This window comes from Anarrhichthys ocellatus, unplaced genomic scaffold, assembly GCF_004355925.1.
Source record: "Anarrhichthys ocellatus isolate YVR2014 unplaced genomic scaffold, GSC_Weel_1.0 scaffold79, whole genome shotgun sequence".
Taxonomy (NCBI): Eukaryota; Metazoa; Chordata; class Actinopteri; order Perciformes; family Anarhichadidae; genus Anarrhichthys; species Anarrhichthys ocellatus.
The window spans coordinates 1,516,006-1,530,176 of NW_022280109.1; the positions used below are offsets into that span (position 1 = coordinate 1,516,006).

The following is a 14,171-nucleotide window of genomic DNA, read 5'->3' on the forward strand; positions in this document are numbered from 1 at the left end:
GATCAACCAGCCTCTCTCTGTCTCTGTCTCTGTCTCTCTCTCTCTCTCTTTGGCTCTGGGCTTATGGCTTTGACCTCACTCTCTACTGCACACACACACACACACACACACACATTTTACGTCTCCCTGTTTACTGTCCTCCCCCCTCAGGCAGGTCATCCGTTCATTGTCCCTCACTCTCAGGTCTGTCTCTGTGTGCCTAAAATAAAGCCACACAGCTTCCTGTTCTAGAAATCGTCCACAGCTACAGGACAGATTACACACTCCACTTGCGTCCCTTTGGAAATGTCAGCGTTGTCCAATAAAAAAATGTTGTTTGACACGTAATACCCAGGTTTTCACTGTCAACCAGTCACTTGACTTAATGTGTGTCATTATACTGTATGCTTGTGTAAGACCCAGTTCAATTTGTGGGCCTTTTGCAAGCAATAGACTCTATAAAGAGACGAGGAGAAAGACAGAGCTTCACTGTATATGTGCCTTGTGTGACCAAAATACTGTCAACCAACAGACCGTGAAATGGGGCCAAATATCTGACATTGGGGTGAGATGGTTTCAGATATTTTGTTTTAAAAAGAAGACAGATTTTAACAGAGTGGTTGAGAAAGAGTCCATTTGAGAGGCAGGTAGAAATCAATGCAGGGGAATGTGGTTCTAGTGAAGCAGTCTTGTTAAGCGGTGATGGAGGGATGGGACATGGGATACTCTCTTTGGGCGGAGAGAGGGATGAGAGGAGGAGGAGGAGAAAAAAGCTTTTAGACAGGGGGTCTCGGAAGCTCCTGCTGTGATCTCGGGACAACAGAGCAGCACTATGGGGACAAACAACAACCGCTCTCTCTCAAGTTCTCTCTTTTCTCTCTTCACATGGCGGTCTCTCCCATGCTCTCCTTTCATAAACACCTATCATGTTCCAGTGTCTGGAGAGCAACAGGAACATAAGAACAGCAGTGTGTGTATTTGTGTGTAGATGACATCATCCACTTCCATTTCCTACAGTATTGTGTCACGCTATCATGTGTATACCTAACTATGTGGTCCTATAGTTTCTTGAGCAGAAGACAGTCAAGCAGGACTAAAAGCACCTGCTCCTATAAAGTGTGTGTGTGTGTGTGTGTGTGTGTGTGTGTGTGTGTGTGTGTGTGTTTTGGTTGTGTGTCAGTAGGGAGTGGGGGAGTGGTCTTATGTTTTGTTTTGCTGAAGGCAAGTTTTCCTCTTTCCGCAAGGAGTGGAAAGGAAGGTTTCAGGTTAATATTGTATGATATTAAAGATAATTCTACATTCAAAACATTCAATCAAAATGTCTATAGTGTAATTCCTCCGAGAGATTCTAGCATGCTTAGTAAATAGCTCTTTGGTATCCTTTGTTATTTTTAAATCAAATGCCTCAGTGTTTCAGTATAGAAGCTATTTCCAGCCACTGTACCTGTGCTGCACTTTGAAACAGTAACAGAGAGACTGAGCATTCAAAATGTCATGACATTTGGTTGAGATCAAAGAGTGTGCTTTGTGTGGACGTATGGAGTCATTAACTGGAGCTGGCAGAGGTTGAATTGAAACGTTGTGTATTGTTTGTGCCGACAGCTTTGTTGCCCGGCGGCTCATTGCTGTGGCTGTGCTCTGATTTATTGCTATTCCAGAAATCACCTGTCAGTCACGTAGTGTGAGTGGGTGATGTGATGTCCCTTCCCTTTGCACTGTATCAGCAGAATGTGGAATGCTCACCAAACGTGGAGCACAGAGCTCAGTGGTTTACAACTGAGTGAACACAGTGAGTGGCAGGGGATTTAAACAACAAGCCCAGTAAAGACTGTGTTTCAGTTTAACAGTTTCCAGAATGCACTGGAAATGATTGTCCTTTGGAGAATAAGTTCAGTAAGAACCCAACTATGAAGACGGGTTTGAGGCGTCCATCACTGGTCATGTTATCTTGTGTTACAGACAGCTGTAAACTCAGCTGGTTGTACTTTGAAAGGTCTCTGACAAATGTGGTCAAAGTTTATTAAACGTATTGAACTTTGAGGCAGGCAAGGCATAAAATCCAAGTAAGATGTAACATCCAAGATAGCGCTGCCTTTAGGTTCAGTGTCGTCGCTATCTCTGTGAGAAAAGAAAAGCTCATGCCGGGCAAAGCTGATCATATGCAGGTAGCTCTGTTCACTCTCAACGCTGATTACTGAACTCTTGTGTTTGTTCCAAGCAAGCTGGAAATGTTAACCCTGAATGTGAGATAAAGCCTCATCATGCTGTATGTAAAATGCATAGCGGATTGGCCAGCGATGTCTGAAACATCTATGCAGAGGAACAGAGTGTTTTCATTCTTCAAACAGCTACTTCTGTCACTTTCCATTTTTAGAAGCGAGTGCAAGACCCTGAATACTTTCCAGGAGAGACTTTAAGAGTATGCGTTATCATCCACATTTTATCCTACCTCTGAGTGTGGCCATAGAAGAGGTACACTGGTGTCTTTTTGGTCTGTCAACAAGAGTCCAACCTTCTTCATTTTAAGCATACTAATGCCTTGAGTGTGAGTATAACAGTACTTGTAACATGTATTGTAAAAGCTTGAACTGGATATAGATTGCATTTATTTTTTGTTTGATTAGGCAGTGAGTCAGATAGAAAGGAAACAGACATTTATTTTAGAGTAGAAAATGCCCCAAACACAGTTTGATGTAGCTACACTTGACTTGATGCATGAAAAGAGCATGGAAGCATGTGGTTTTCTCTGTGTTTGTGCTGTAGCCATGCCCGACTGATCAAAATCTATTTCAATCTTCACCTCTCTCGCCTAACTATTTCTGCGATTGCTAGATGACGATATGTACAGGTTATTAAAGAGAGCGTCATTTTGAGAAAGCAGATGGTCAGTATGTAAAAGGGTACATAAGGAGGTAGCAACCTCACCTGCCCTTTCACCACTTGGCTGCTATGATCTCTTCCTGCTCTTTACCACAGCTGTTTCAAAACTCCTAAGCCCTGCAGGAGTCTCAGCCACAAACCACATCCAGCTACAGCTGGTCAGCCAGAGTTACCATTCCTAAGTAAACCTTCCAATGATCAGCTTTTAAGTTCATCTCCCCTCTTCTCTTCCTTGACCAATCAGTCCCGCGGGACATTGAATAGGATCATTTCCCCCTCATGCAGCCTTGGATTGTGACAAAGGAAGGATTTGCTTGCAGTGCTATCTCTTTTCCGGCCCTCTCGGTGTTTGGATTCCGATCCAGTTCCAGCCTTTTAACTTTTCTCAAGTTCTCCGTCTATCTTATCTGTTTCAGTTCAGTTCAAATATGAGCTTTTGGCATGGCGTCCACAACATGCTGCCAGTTTTTCTCCCAATAATACCTGGACTTGGAGTCTCCCTGCTCATCAGTTCTACATGTCTCTGGTTGCTTCCTCTCTCCATCTGCTGCCAATTTTGTCTCGATAAGCATTAAGCAGGATGTTGACCAAGAAATAGGGTGTCGACTGCCTGTTTGCTGGTGTGGTTCCATATTGAGATGACGCAGCAAAGTGGAGGGACCTCAGAGGGATTGTGAGTAATCAGGCCGCTGTTGAGGCAGATGGGATGCCTTTGGGAGGCAGAGATCAGCAGACATCAGAGCACTGTTTTGCAAGAAGAGAAAAAGAGAGACAAAAAGTATCCATCTTGAGTCGTTTAGTTCATTATTTAGTCCATAAATCAAACATGTTCTAAACAAGAAAATCTGCCAACAGAGTCAGATCATTCTACTTGATTCCAATGGTGTTTCGAATACAAGACAGAATAAGACTCTAGCATTGAGAAAATCAACACTGAGCAAGTGAAATAGTATTTGGATTACTTACAGACTGGATGACTTGTTAAAAATGAGGTGATTTTGTCAAGAATATTAGGTTTTGGACTAAAGATTTGCCAGTTTCAATCCGAGATTGAAAAATCTAGTCAAGAAAGCCATAGCAACTACTACTGAAGTGCCCTTGAACAAGGCACTGAAACTGCTTAACTGCTCCCAGTAGTAGAGGTCTTCACTCAACCACACTCAACATGCACGCATACACTAAATAACTTTTCAAAACAAAGAAACTTGATCCAGAGGAACCCAAGGACAGTCAGAGCAAATTTGAATAGACCCAAAGAATTCCCAATAGAAGAGCGCGAACACCAACACTGCCAGCAGTATTTTCGACCGGCCAAGTTCGGGGCCCAGTTTGGGTCTCAGAGGACCACTTGGACCCCTGAAGACCTCTTTATCCCAGTGGCCCTATGGTTTCACAAGCCCAAGAACAATTCACAAGATAACTTCAAAGCAATATCACAGACCAACCATCCCCACCATGACGACCCACTCCCCTCACACGGACTTGTGGATTCTAACTCAAGATCTGGATAACATATCTCCCCCATTAGCTTCTAAATGTCAAGCCATGTAATATCACCATGCTAAACACATGCTCTGCCGCTGCCTACTCACTGTTAAGTTTATTAGGAAATTTGCAGGAGGCTTTGGACAATTTGAGTTGAAGTGTTAAAGGACAATTTCACCATTAATACTAAAGCTGTTACTGTTCTATATATAGTATATGTTCCTTGGAATTTTTATTTGCTTTTGATGAATACTGATCAGTCACAAGTAAATGAATCATACTCAAATCGCACTCATGTTACTCTCGCATTTTTGTCTGCACTGAATGCATCTGTAGGGCACTGTACTCAGCACCAGTGCTCCACCCTGTGGCTAAATGAGAAAACAACCTCTTCTTTGTTGTTGTTTGTAGATGGTGGCACTTCAATCAAGCAATGCTAATTAGACAAGACACAATGCTATCAGGGCTAATTATTTTTTCATCAGCATTTTTCTATTTTTCTATAAAGTGTCCCCTTAGACATGCAGAGAGTAAGTGTATGTATACATAGGTGTTTCATTATGAACTGTGAGGGACAGGCGACAGCACTCAGCTGTGAAATCCACTAAGACTGTTCGTTTTTTATTTTATCTGTGCTGCATTGGTTGGTTTTCATTGTCAAGACTGTACTTGGGTCAAATAATGCCGATACATCATATTGCCATGACGCCTAAACAACCACAGGCAGATAGGCTAACAGTGAGCGAGTATATGACTGTGTGGAATATATGGATCCCTCATCTACAGAAGACAACTTCTGCCAGGAAAAGAAGGGAAAAAAGTGACAAATTTAGGGAATGCCTGATGAAAAGATGCTATCGAGTTGCATTATGGGAAGTGTAGGACACTGTTTTTCATATGGACTAAAAGTCAGGATATCTGGGCTCTTCTGCTTTGACATTATTTCTGTTGTGAGTCCTCCAACTTTATCAAAGAGCAATACAAAGAATTAACAATTCCCCTAAAGTAACCAAAACCAACAAAGTGTGTTACATGGTCATAACCTGTCCTTGTTTAATGCTCAACAGGCTGGAGAGAAGCACTACCACCCCACATGTGCCCGCTGTGCCCGCTGTGAGCAGATGTTTGCAGAGGGAGAAGAAATGTACCTACAAGGTAAAATCAGTTTTTGGGACTTGAGACAAATACCTTTAAAATCAGTTTTCTATCTTAAAGATCTTTAAGTAACCTATAACTCCAAATGTCAGAGCAGGTTGAACTTCTGTTTCTTCCTGACCACAAAGGATTCAATCCTAAAGCACATGACTGTCTATTGTTAGAGAATAAGAAGCTAAAGAAGAGCCAAAGTTCTAATGGTGACATCATTTATTTGTCACCTTTGGCTTCACTCTTTTCTTCCTGTCCCTAAACTGTCAACAGCTGTCTTTAGTCTCTATTTCCTCTCTCTCACCAAGTCACAGTTTAAACCCAATGTATTGTGGCTCTCCTTGTTCCTCATGGACTGGGTTAGCCGTTTGGAAAAGGAATTCTGCCACACTCATGGAGGTGTTATTTACTGCTGCTGTGGCACTAACATGTGAGCTCCATTCACTTCAACTCTTATTGAAGTCACTGTCACTGAAGTTACTTGTCACTGTGGGGTGAATTGATGTAGTGGTGAGGAAAATATTTCTGAAACCATTACTATGAAAGAAAATGCAACAGAAAATTTCATCTTGAATCAATGTCAGCAGTGCATATCACTTTTTTAATCAACGTGTACTTTCTTTTCTAATGCCAGAATGTAAAATAGTTGTATAAAGCTAGCTATAGTAACCATACAACTGAAAACAGAACAAGCAACTAAACGGGGGGCAAGAAAAATATTACACAAACAACTACAAAGAAGTCTCGACAAGGACAATGATGTTAAGCTAATATTTACTAATTCATAATTACTAATTGGCCCGTACACAAAGTAGGCTACAGCTGAGGATAAATAAATGTCATTACTTTTATCGGTATTCAGTCACAAAAGTCTTGGTGACATTTTGACCTGAAGATGGCACCAGATGAAAATTCAGGGAATCCCAAAAATGTTATAAAACAAGCTTTTATTGAACCCAGAGGAGATATTCTGGTGTTACAGCAGCACAACAACAGAAATAAAAACAGATACATAGAGAAATATAAAGAAAGTATATAAAATAACAAAATAACTATAGAACACAAATAGAAACTATAAAAGAACAATTTGACTCAAAATGACAATGTAAACAGTAAACATACCGTACCTACGACCATTGTTGTAGTTGTAGTATAATAGTTTAATATATAATACAATTGAATAACTACCATACCCTAGTCAGTATACTGGTTAGTCAGGGGTGTTCTGTCGGAGTCTGAAGGGCTCCATTTTCCCCTGACAGCTGAAAGAGGATCATGGCTGTCTAAACTCATTCTAAAGTTGCTGAGATAGTTCAACCAACCACCATTGTCGTCCCTAGTGACAACGTAAATGGACATGTGTGAAAAGTTGGAAACAATCTGACAGTTCCTGTCTTTGTCTCTGCATCTTTAGGATCTTCTATCTGGCATCCACCATGCAGACAAGCAGCCAAGCAGGAGGAGAAGAGTAAGGTGGGTGGGAAAGACGGCCGAGCCACTACTGTATACTTGTCAAAGAGATGCTCAAGGCTATTTCTTACACATCCTCAAATAGAAACAAAGTAGATCCATTGGATGCCATGTGGGAATATTTGAGATGCTGTTGCTTTTTTTGATTGTGCAGCTGTACATTTTAGCAGTTACAATTAAAGACTAAGAATGTAAAAGTACTTTCTGATGTTGTCTTTGACCTCCCTCATTAGCACTAAAACTTTTAATTACTCAGCAACTTTACAGACATCTTTGGCTTTCTTGTATTCTAATCTGGATCAGTAAGCAGCCAAAGGTCAATGTCTAAAATGTCTTTGTTTGTACAAAACAGATCTATCCAACCACAGTCATAGTCTGGGGGGCTGAATGAAAACGGAAAGTTTTCAAAGTGCAAAATACTGTATACTGTTATACTGTAGCCAACAAGAATACAATACTGTAACTACCAAGAAATGTAGCTTTTGGGGAGTAGTAAGACCCTTTTCATAAATCTTTTGACAAACAGACACTTTCCTCTGGATTCTGCACACCATAGAAATAGTATTAGACCAGTATTACAAGTTTGTAAATCTGTAAATCTAAGTTTTGGAAATATTTAACAAAATAGTTGATTGGTTTTAGTAACTATGACAAGTTCAACCTGGTGGACAGGTTGAACTTGTCATAGACAAATCAGTACAGGGAGGATGTGACCAATCACAATGAAGAAGAGGAGGGGTTCAGTTCAGGACATATTACCATTGTTTTACTGTTACATCAGCATCCCTTCAGCCTCACAGACACGTCTCCCATCCTCATTCCTCATCTTAACCCCTCTCCTTCCCAGAAGCAGGTCCGGATACAGCTCAATGACATCCCTGAGCAGCAGGTTGGTGCTCGTGAACGTCCCTGCACCCACCCTGCACCCCACTCAACCCACAACCATCTGCTGCATGGGTTGTTCTTAACTGTTGACACCATACTACTATATTTGCTTCATGTTGAGCAGAAGCTGTAAAGACCTCTCAGAGCTACGTGACTGATGAAGCTGTAACATTCTGCTCATCAGTCTGTGCATGTACAGGGATTTAATGAGAAAGTAGAGAGGAGTGATGTGTGTCAGTCTGCATCTGTACCATGTTTGATCTGTGTCTGAAGAGTCTGACACTCGCACAACTTGACGAACACTAAACTGATGATCATGCAAGATGATAAAAACTACCAATATTTAATTTGTTCTGAAGAGGAAAGTCCACTCTGTCCTCAACTTGTGTGCTTTAACAATAACTGTGATCGGTGCTGATCGTGCACTAATAGCATCACTGTGTGATACGTATGTGCTGTTTGCAGAAAATGGAAATAAAATGTGCTCTTTGGTGAACAAAATGTACCAACAATGAAAATAAAACATGTCAATCGGTTAATTAAGAAATTTAAAAGAAAATGTGATAAATTCATGCAGAAAACAATATCTAACTAATTAACTAGGATACATGCAGCACTGAAGAGAGGTTAATGTGGTTGCTTAAAGGAAAAGAACCAAATATCTTTTCACACAAAGCATGACCTTAAATGTCAGCACAATGACTGTATCCAATATATTTGAAAATAACTGAGTGTGTGTGTTTGTTTCAGGTGACCCGGACTTCATCTGAGAGCATAACTTCAGTCCCAGCATCCAGCGCCTCAGGCTCTCCCAGCAGAGTCATCTACGTAAGACTGCACCACCTCTACTCACCACCAGTCTGTTTACATCTTTGCTGAATAAAACATATTTATACCTGGAGATGATGGATAAATGATGAAAGCTTTCTTGTCTCTGCTGCCAGGCCAAACTAGGAGAGGAGAGGCTGGACTACAAGGACCTGGCAGCCCTTCCAAAGACCAAGGCCATCTATAACATAGACAGGCCTGACATGCTGTCCTACTCTCCATACGTCAGCTACCCGTCTGAGGAGAGGCACTACGGAGAGGTAGACCGGCTCACAATCTTTCACTTCTTTCTAACTTCACACCTCTCTAATCCAGTGACAAAAATCAACTCGTACAGTTCAAGTTCATCAACACCATGCTTGCTTCTCTCTCACAAACAGCCGTTCCTTTGCAGTGCAGTCAGTCTCATAGCACTTCATTCAGCTCATCATTCCACATCATCATGACTCAGTGACATTGATTGATTGATCGATCTCCTGTGTGGATGGTTGACTCGTATAACCTCACATATGAGTTTGTCCTAATCATTGGCTTCTCTCCCCCCTCTTCATTTGCAGTCCCCCCAGCTGCTTTCTCCTACCCCTAATGAGGTAATACTCTGTGTCTCACTGTGGATGTCACACGCCCTTCATCAGTGTACAGCGCCTTTCTGTCTGTGTGTGTGTGTGTGTGTGTGTGTGTGCCTGTTACATGTTTGAATTAAGGGCTTTCTCAGGGGAATGCAGAGCTCTTAAAGGTTTGATATGGGTTTTAGATACATACAGATGATGCTGTTTTAATTAAAGCAGCTCAATCATCGCCCACATCTCAGGTTTGTTTAGCCATTCACGTTGTTCTGGTACAACATCAGCCAAGTTGGAGAACCAAAGGACCAATCAGAGCATTGAGGCAGATCACTTAAGAATCGGGTTATCATTTCTTACATAACTAGCTAGCTATCAAAACATCATGAGAATTCGAAAAAAACACCAAAATGTTACTGACTTCCTTATAGAAAAGCAGTGTATTCCTGACAGGGAGCTGTTACAGTGCTGAAGCTTTGCCAATAGCTTCCTGTTACAATAGGAGTCGAGTTGAAAGGGCGATTTCATCGAAATGACAAAAAAAACAACTACATTTTCAGTGCTTTGAGCATCACAAAGGAAATTCCATTCACCTACACTGTATTGGAGATGGATGCCGAAATCTCAGAGGGAGATATATAAAAGCCTGGACAACTAAAACTAAAACTATCAGCATGGTTAGACTGCACTAGAGGTAAGTGAGAAAATGTGTTTTGGTAGTTTGGGTGAATGGGCCGTCTAAATAAGGACCAGAGTTAGCCATGTATTAGTCAGCTAATATTCAGGTTGAAATCAGTTTGAATGTCATGATTTATTATCATAAGACTTGAAATTGGCAAACATGAGACACGATCAGTGTTTTTAAGCTCACTGCTGACTGTACATCACTGATAATGATCAACACTTGGAACATTTTTCTATTCACATTTTTGTGCCTTAATTTCTGTTTGGCACATATATTAAAGGCCACTTCTGACAAAAGCTTTGTTGATCCATGTGTTGAATCAACCTGATTTGCTCCTGGACATACCAATATGCATACTTCCCCTGACCTCGTTATCTTGGCTTTAGCCTTATATTTCATCGATCTATTGCTTGCCTTGTGCAACATCATTGATCCCTCTCATTAGGAATATATTAGAGATGGAGTCATGCTCATGTAGCGGTGCACAGAATGATGTCACACAGGCTTAATCTGGTGCTACACATTTAATGAAAATGTTCTGCAAAATACAAAAGTATGCATTTAGATATACAGTCGCTCCACAGCGTTTTCTGCTTCCATCATGTACACAGAGATTTTCATCCTCTAGCGTATTCATGCAAGACTTCCCTGTGGCTCTCCGTCGTAGACACTGCTCATGTCGCAACACTGACACCTACTGGCGATCCACTGGATCTACTGTCTACAAATGTAGCTGGTGATAAATAACGCTGTAACCTAAATTTTAACTACAATGAACACTTCCTCCTCATAAACACATAGGAAACATAATAAACTCTCTTAACTTACATTACACCCAATAAATTATTGTACATACTGAACTACACATGACTTATTGTGCCACACTCACATTCCTGTCTGATACTGTGATTAGTGAGGTAATGTTTGTTTCTCATTAGAAAGAGCTGACGTTTTTTAATTGTATGTGTTTGTCCAGGGCGATGGGGAGAAGTCACCCCGTCAGCGGAGGCCCTCCAGCCCCAGCTCTAACAGCTCCCTGGGGGGCTATGGACGCTACACCCCTTGCCGTTCCCCCCAGAATTACAGCCGGCCAGGTATCAGCCTCAAACACACACACGACACACAGCCGTTATCCATATATCCATACATTGCTGTTGCTGTTATTTGAAAACCTCCAAGATTGAATTTCTGTATTTTTTAATTACCCATGTTTCCTGTAATGGATAAATGTAGTTGGCCTACATTTATCTTCTTAGAATGACTCGGAAAAATGCTTCCTTAAATTATCAAGATTATTTATAGGTGAACTCACTCCAGACTTGTCAAATACCAACCGGCTATTCAGCGCCCCTCACTGTCTGATACAGACGAAGGAGCCCTTTAGCATCTGTATGCGAGACACATCGCTTTCAACTAACTTCAATGTAAACCCATCCAAGTCATTATTTGACTCTCAGAGCAACTGATGTAAGTTGGTGGGAAGGAAATTACACTATTCTTGTCCCATGCGAAACTGAAAGTAAACATTGACATTTCGTTGTGTCAGTCTTTGGGCACTAGAGTCGTTGGTGTTGTTCATGTGAAACAAAATGGACACGCCGTTCCTGATCCAAAACCGACGCTAGAGGGGTGCCTAGAGCATCACAGTTTGAAGCTTAGGGCCACTGACCAAGTGTTGGGATTTGACCAGTTGGGTATGATAATGTGTTGTATATGCAAGAACATAATGCCAAAATCAATGCATAGCTTAAATCTCACATTTCTCAATGTGTCTGTAAGCTGTTAAGTAAATATTGGCAAGTCACCTGCTTTGCTAAAAAAAAAAATGTTGTAAGTGGAAGTCCACAGATTTTACACGTCAAAGTGTATTTCGAGGTGTTAGGAAGTATTACTGCCTATGTAAATAAAATAAAGTAGTATAGAGTCTTTAGTGTCAGAGGGAGCTGTGGGAAGTCTGATAAGTGATGTCACTTGAATCAATTTCAGTTGGGTCTGAAGTTTTTAAAATCTAAAGCTGGAGGTGTGGAGATGAGAAGAAATGATCTCAGCAGATCTCTGTAGCTGCTCATATCTGCTGCTTCAGGCTATATTAGCTGCCACTAGCATTACACACGCATTACGACCGAACTGTCTGTGATCAAGTTAAATCTTAAATTGTGGTAATAAAGGCACCAGGTTGAAGAGGATAACCTAGGCACAACAGTAGTTACAAATATACGTCACACACTGTTTTCCTACTCGAAAACGCTTGATAAAGTCCGTCTTAGAACTTATGCCAATGCCTTGTCTCATTAATTCTCCTATTTTACCATTTGAAGAGGGTGATAGGGCTTGCTTTATGAAATTGAAATGGGCCTCTCATTTATACACAACTAAAATATCATGAGCTTTTAGATCAATATTTAAGGCTTGTGATGTGTACGGTGTGATGTTGATGTTTTGTAAATGTACCACATGTACTATTCCTAATATTTCCACGAAACTTAACACCTTCACACGTTTAGCCATTGACTCAACATGTTTCCTGTGATCTGATTGGACATTCAGGGCCAGAGGTATACCTTGGTGGTAGACACAGCAGCCAGGCCCATGACTCCAGTTCTCTCCCTTTGCCTCCAACCCTCATGGGTGCAATTAAGTACCCGTCCACCTGGGCCAGGGAATCATCTTCCTTCCCTGTGTACTATGCTGCTGGGACTGAAGGGAGTGGTGGTGATGGTGGAGGTGGAGGTAGTGGCAAGTACTCGCCCACACCAGTAGGTGGCATTGCAGGCTTGTCTTTTCACCTAAACCCTACCACCCTGGCCATGCTGCAGCAGCACAACTACATCCCTTACTTCAGAGGTATCAAAGCCCGCTGAGACCCAGAACTAGTCCAATACAGACAATGGACCACTTGCTGGAATCATTACTGTTGTCCTAACCTTAGACAGAAAATTAAACCGTCAGCCTATTCAAGATCTACCAGAAAGCTCTTATTTGAAAGGGGGTTCAAAGTGCCCCAAAAGCTAGGTTTCCATGTGTTCACCAAATAGAACAGAAGCATACAAAACCTTGGATTTAGGATCAAAAGCATGAAACTAAAACTGGTTTCCCCACAGCAGCAAGTGCCAGTCCTCTCTGTATTTGACTGAGACCGAAGGTCCGAAAGAGTGGAGTGCTGTGATACAACCGTTGAACTGACACAGCATGGGCTGTGGTTAAGCACCAAATTAACCATGTGTTGGAAACTCACTCTCTGGGTCTCTCGGCTCACCATAGACCCATGAGTCATAATGGGAAACAGAGCGCCTGACCTGGTGTGCGCCGCCTTTGGATCTGTAACCACTGTTTGGCTCAGGAATATTTATTTTCCTTATTTCTTGAACCAAAGCCATAAAACTGCTAATTATATTCATAATACCACACACCCCTGAAATCAACATCACAAACCAGTGCTGTATACATTCCCCTTGCACGCTGTAACCCCTGCAGAAAGGCTTTTCCAACCACCTCCCTTTGCTTCATCTTCCCTCCCCATCCCCTGATCTTCCTCACCCCTCAGGGTTCAAACAGGACCCCCTACCTGACCCTAAACCTAGGACATCCCTGCATCTCAGTTTACCTCCTCCTAACGGTAAAAACACCACTAGTCTTTCTCTTCTCTGTGTCTCCCCTCCCCCAGTGGAATGGTTAGCAGGTTTTGTGATGTTGTCCGATATCGTGGTGTTGGTACATTAGTAGGCCAAGTTCTCATTCTGCTTGCCCTGTTCACTTGTGTCTGTGGACGTGGTTGTTGTCGTGCATGGTTTAGCTTGACCCTGATACATATGGCATTAGGAGGGAGGGACATTTTTGTGCTTGTCTCTTCAAGTTGTTGACCTGATTGTTTGCCTGCTTTTGACTTCTAATCTCCCCTGTTGTTTCTCCTGAATGACCACTTGTTTGTTGTCATGTCAAGACTTTATTTCTTTGGTGATAACCTGCTTAAGTCCTTGATATGAATATGAAAGACTTTGTGTTTTGATGACTGATAAAAAGACACTTTGAGGTTTCCAGGCAGGGTGATTAGAAAGTCATTTTTTGAAGCACATGAAATAATATTATCAGCAAATGCATTCCTTGGAAACAGCTCCCTCTACCAAAGCACTGACAAATACTAAAATATAGGGATGAGTCAGCACCATTTCTGAGACTGTATATCTGGTATACTAGTCAAATGTCATCCTCACTCAATGTTACAACAGATAAGAATAATTAAAAATACACCA

The 14,171-nt window shown here is 41.6% G+C and overlaps 1 protein-coding gene across 7 annotated transcripts in view; it reads left to right on the plus strand.

The window, feature by feature from the left end:
* Positions 1-6: 6 nt before the first annotated feature.
* LOC116398194 (actin-binding LIM protein 2-like) overlaps positions 7-14,171 on the plus strand; it is a 29,041-nt gene continuing 14,876 nt past the window's right edge. For 2 of the 7 annotated variants that reach the window (XM_031874281.1, XM_031874285.1), the window contains exons 1-8: positions 7-5,499; positions 6,905-6,963; positions 7,808-7,849; positions 8,596-8,673; positions 8,790-8,933; positions 9,231-9,263; positions 10,898-11,015; positions 12,469-12,765. In XM_031874281.1, coding sequence (XP_031730141.1) covers positions 5,466-5,499; positions 6,905-6,963; positions 7,808-7,849; positions 8,596-8,673; positions 8,790-8,933; positions 9,231-9,263; positions 10,898-11,015; positions 12,469-12,765 — 805 coding nt within the window. In that variant the 5' untranslated portion in view covers positions 7-5,465. Of the gene's footprint in view, positions 5,500-6,904; positions 6,964-7,807; positions 7,850-8,595; positions 8,674-8,789; positions 8,934-9,230; positions 9,264-10,897; positions 11,016-12,468; positions 12,766-13,465; positions 13,538-14,171 lie in introns of all 7 variants that reach the window. The other 5 variants (XM_031874286.1, XM_031874282.1, XM_031874287.1 and 2 more) reach the window with 5 other exon arrangements.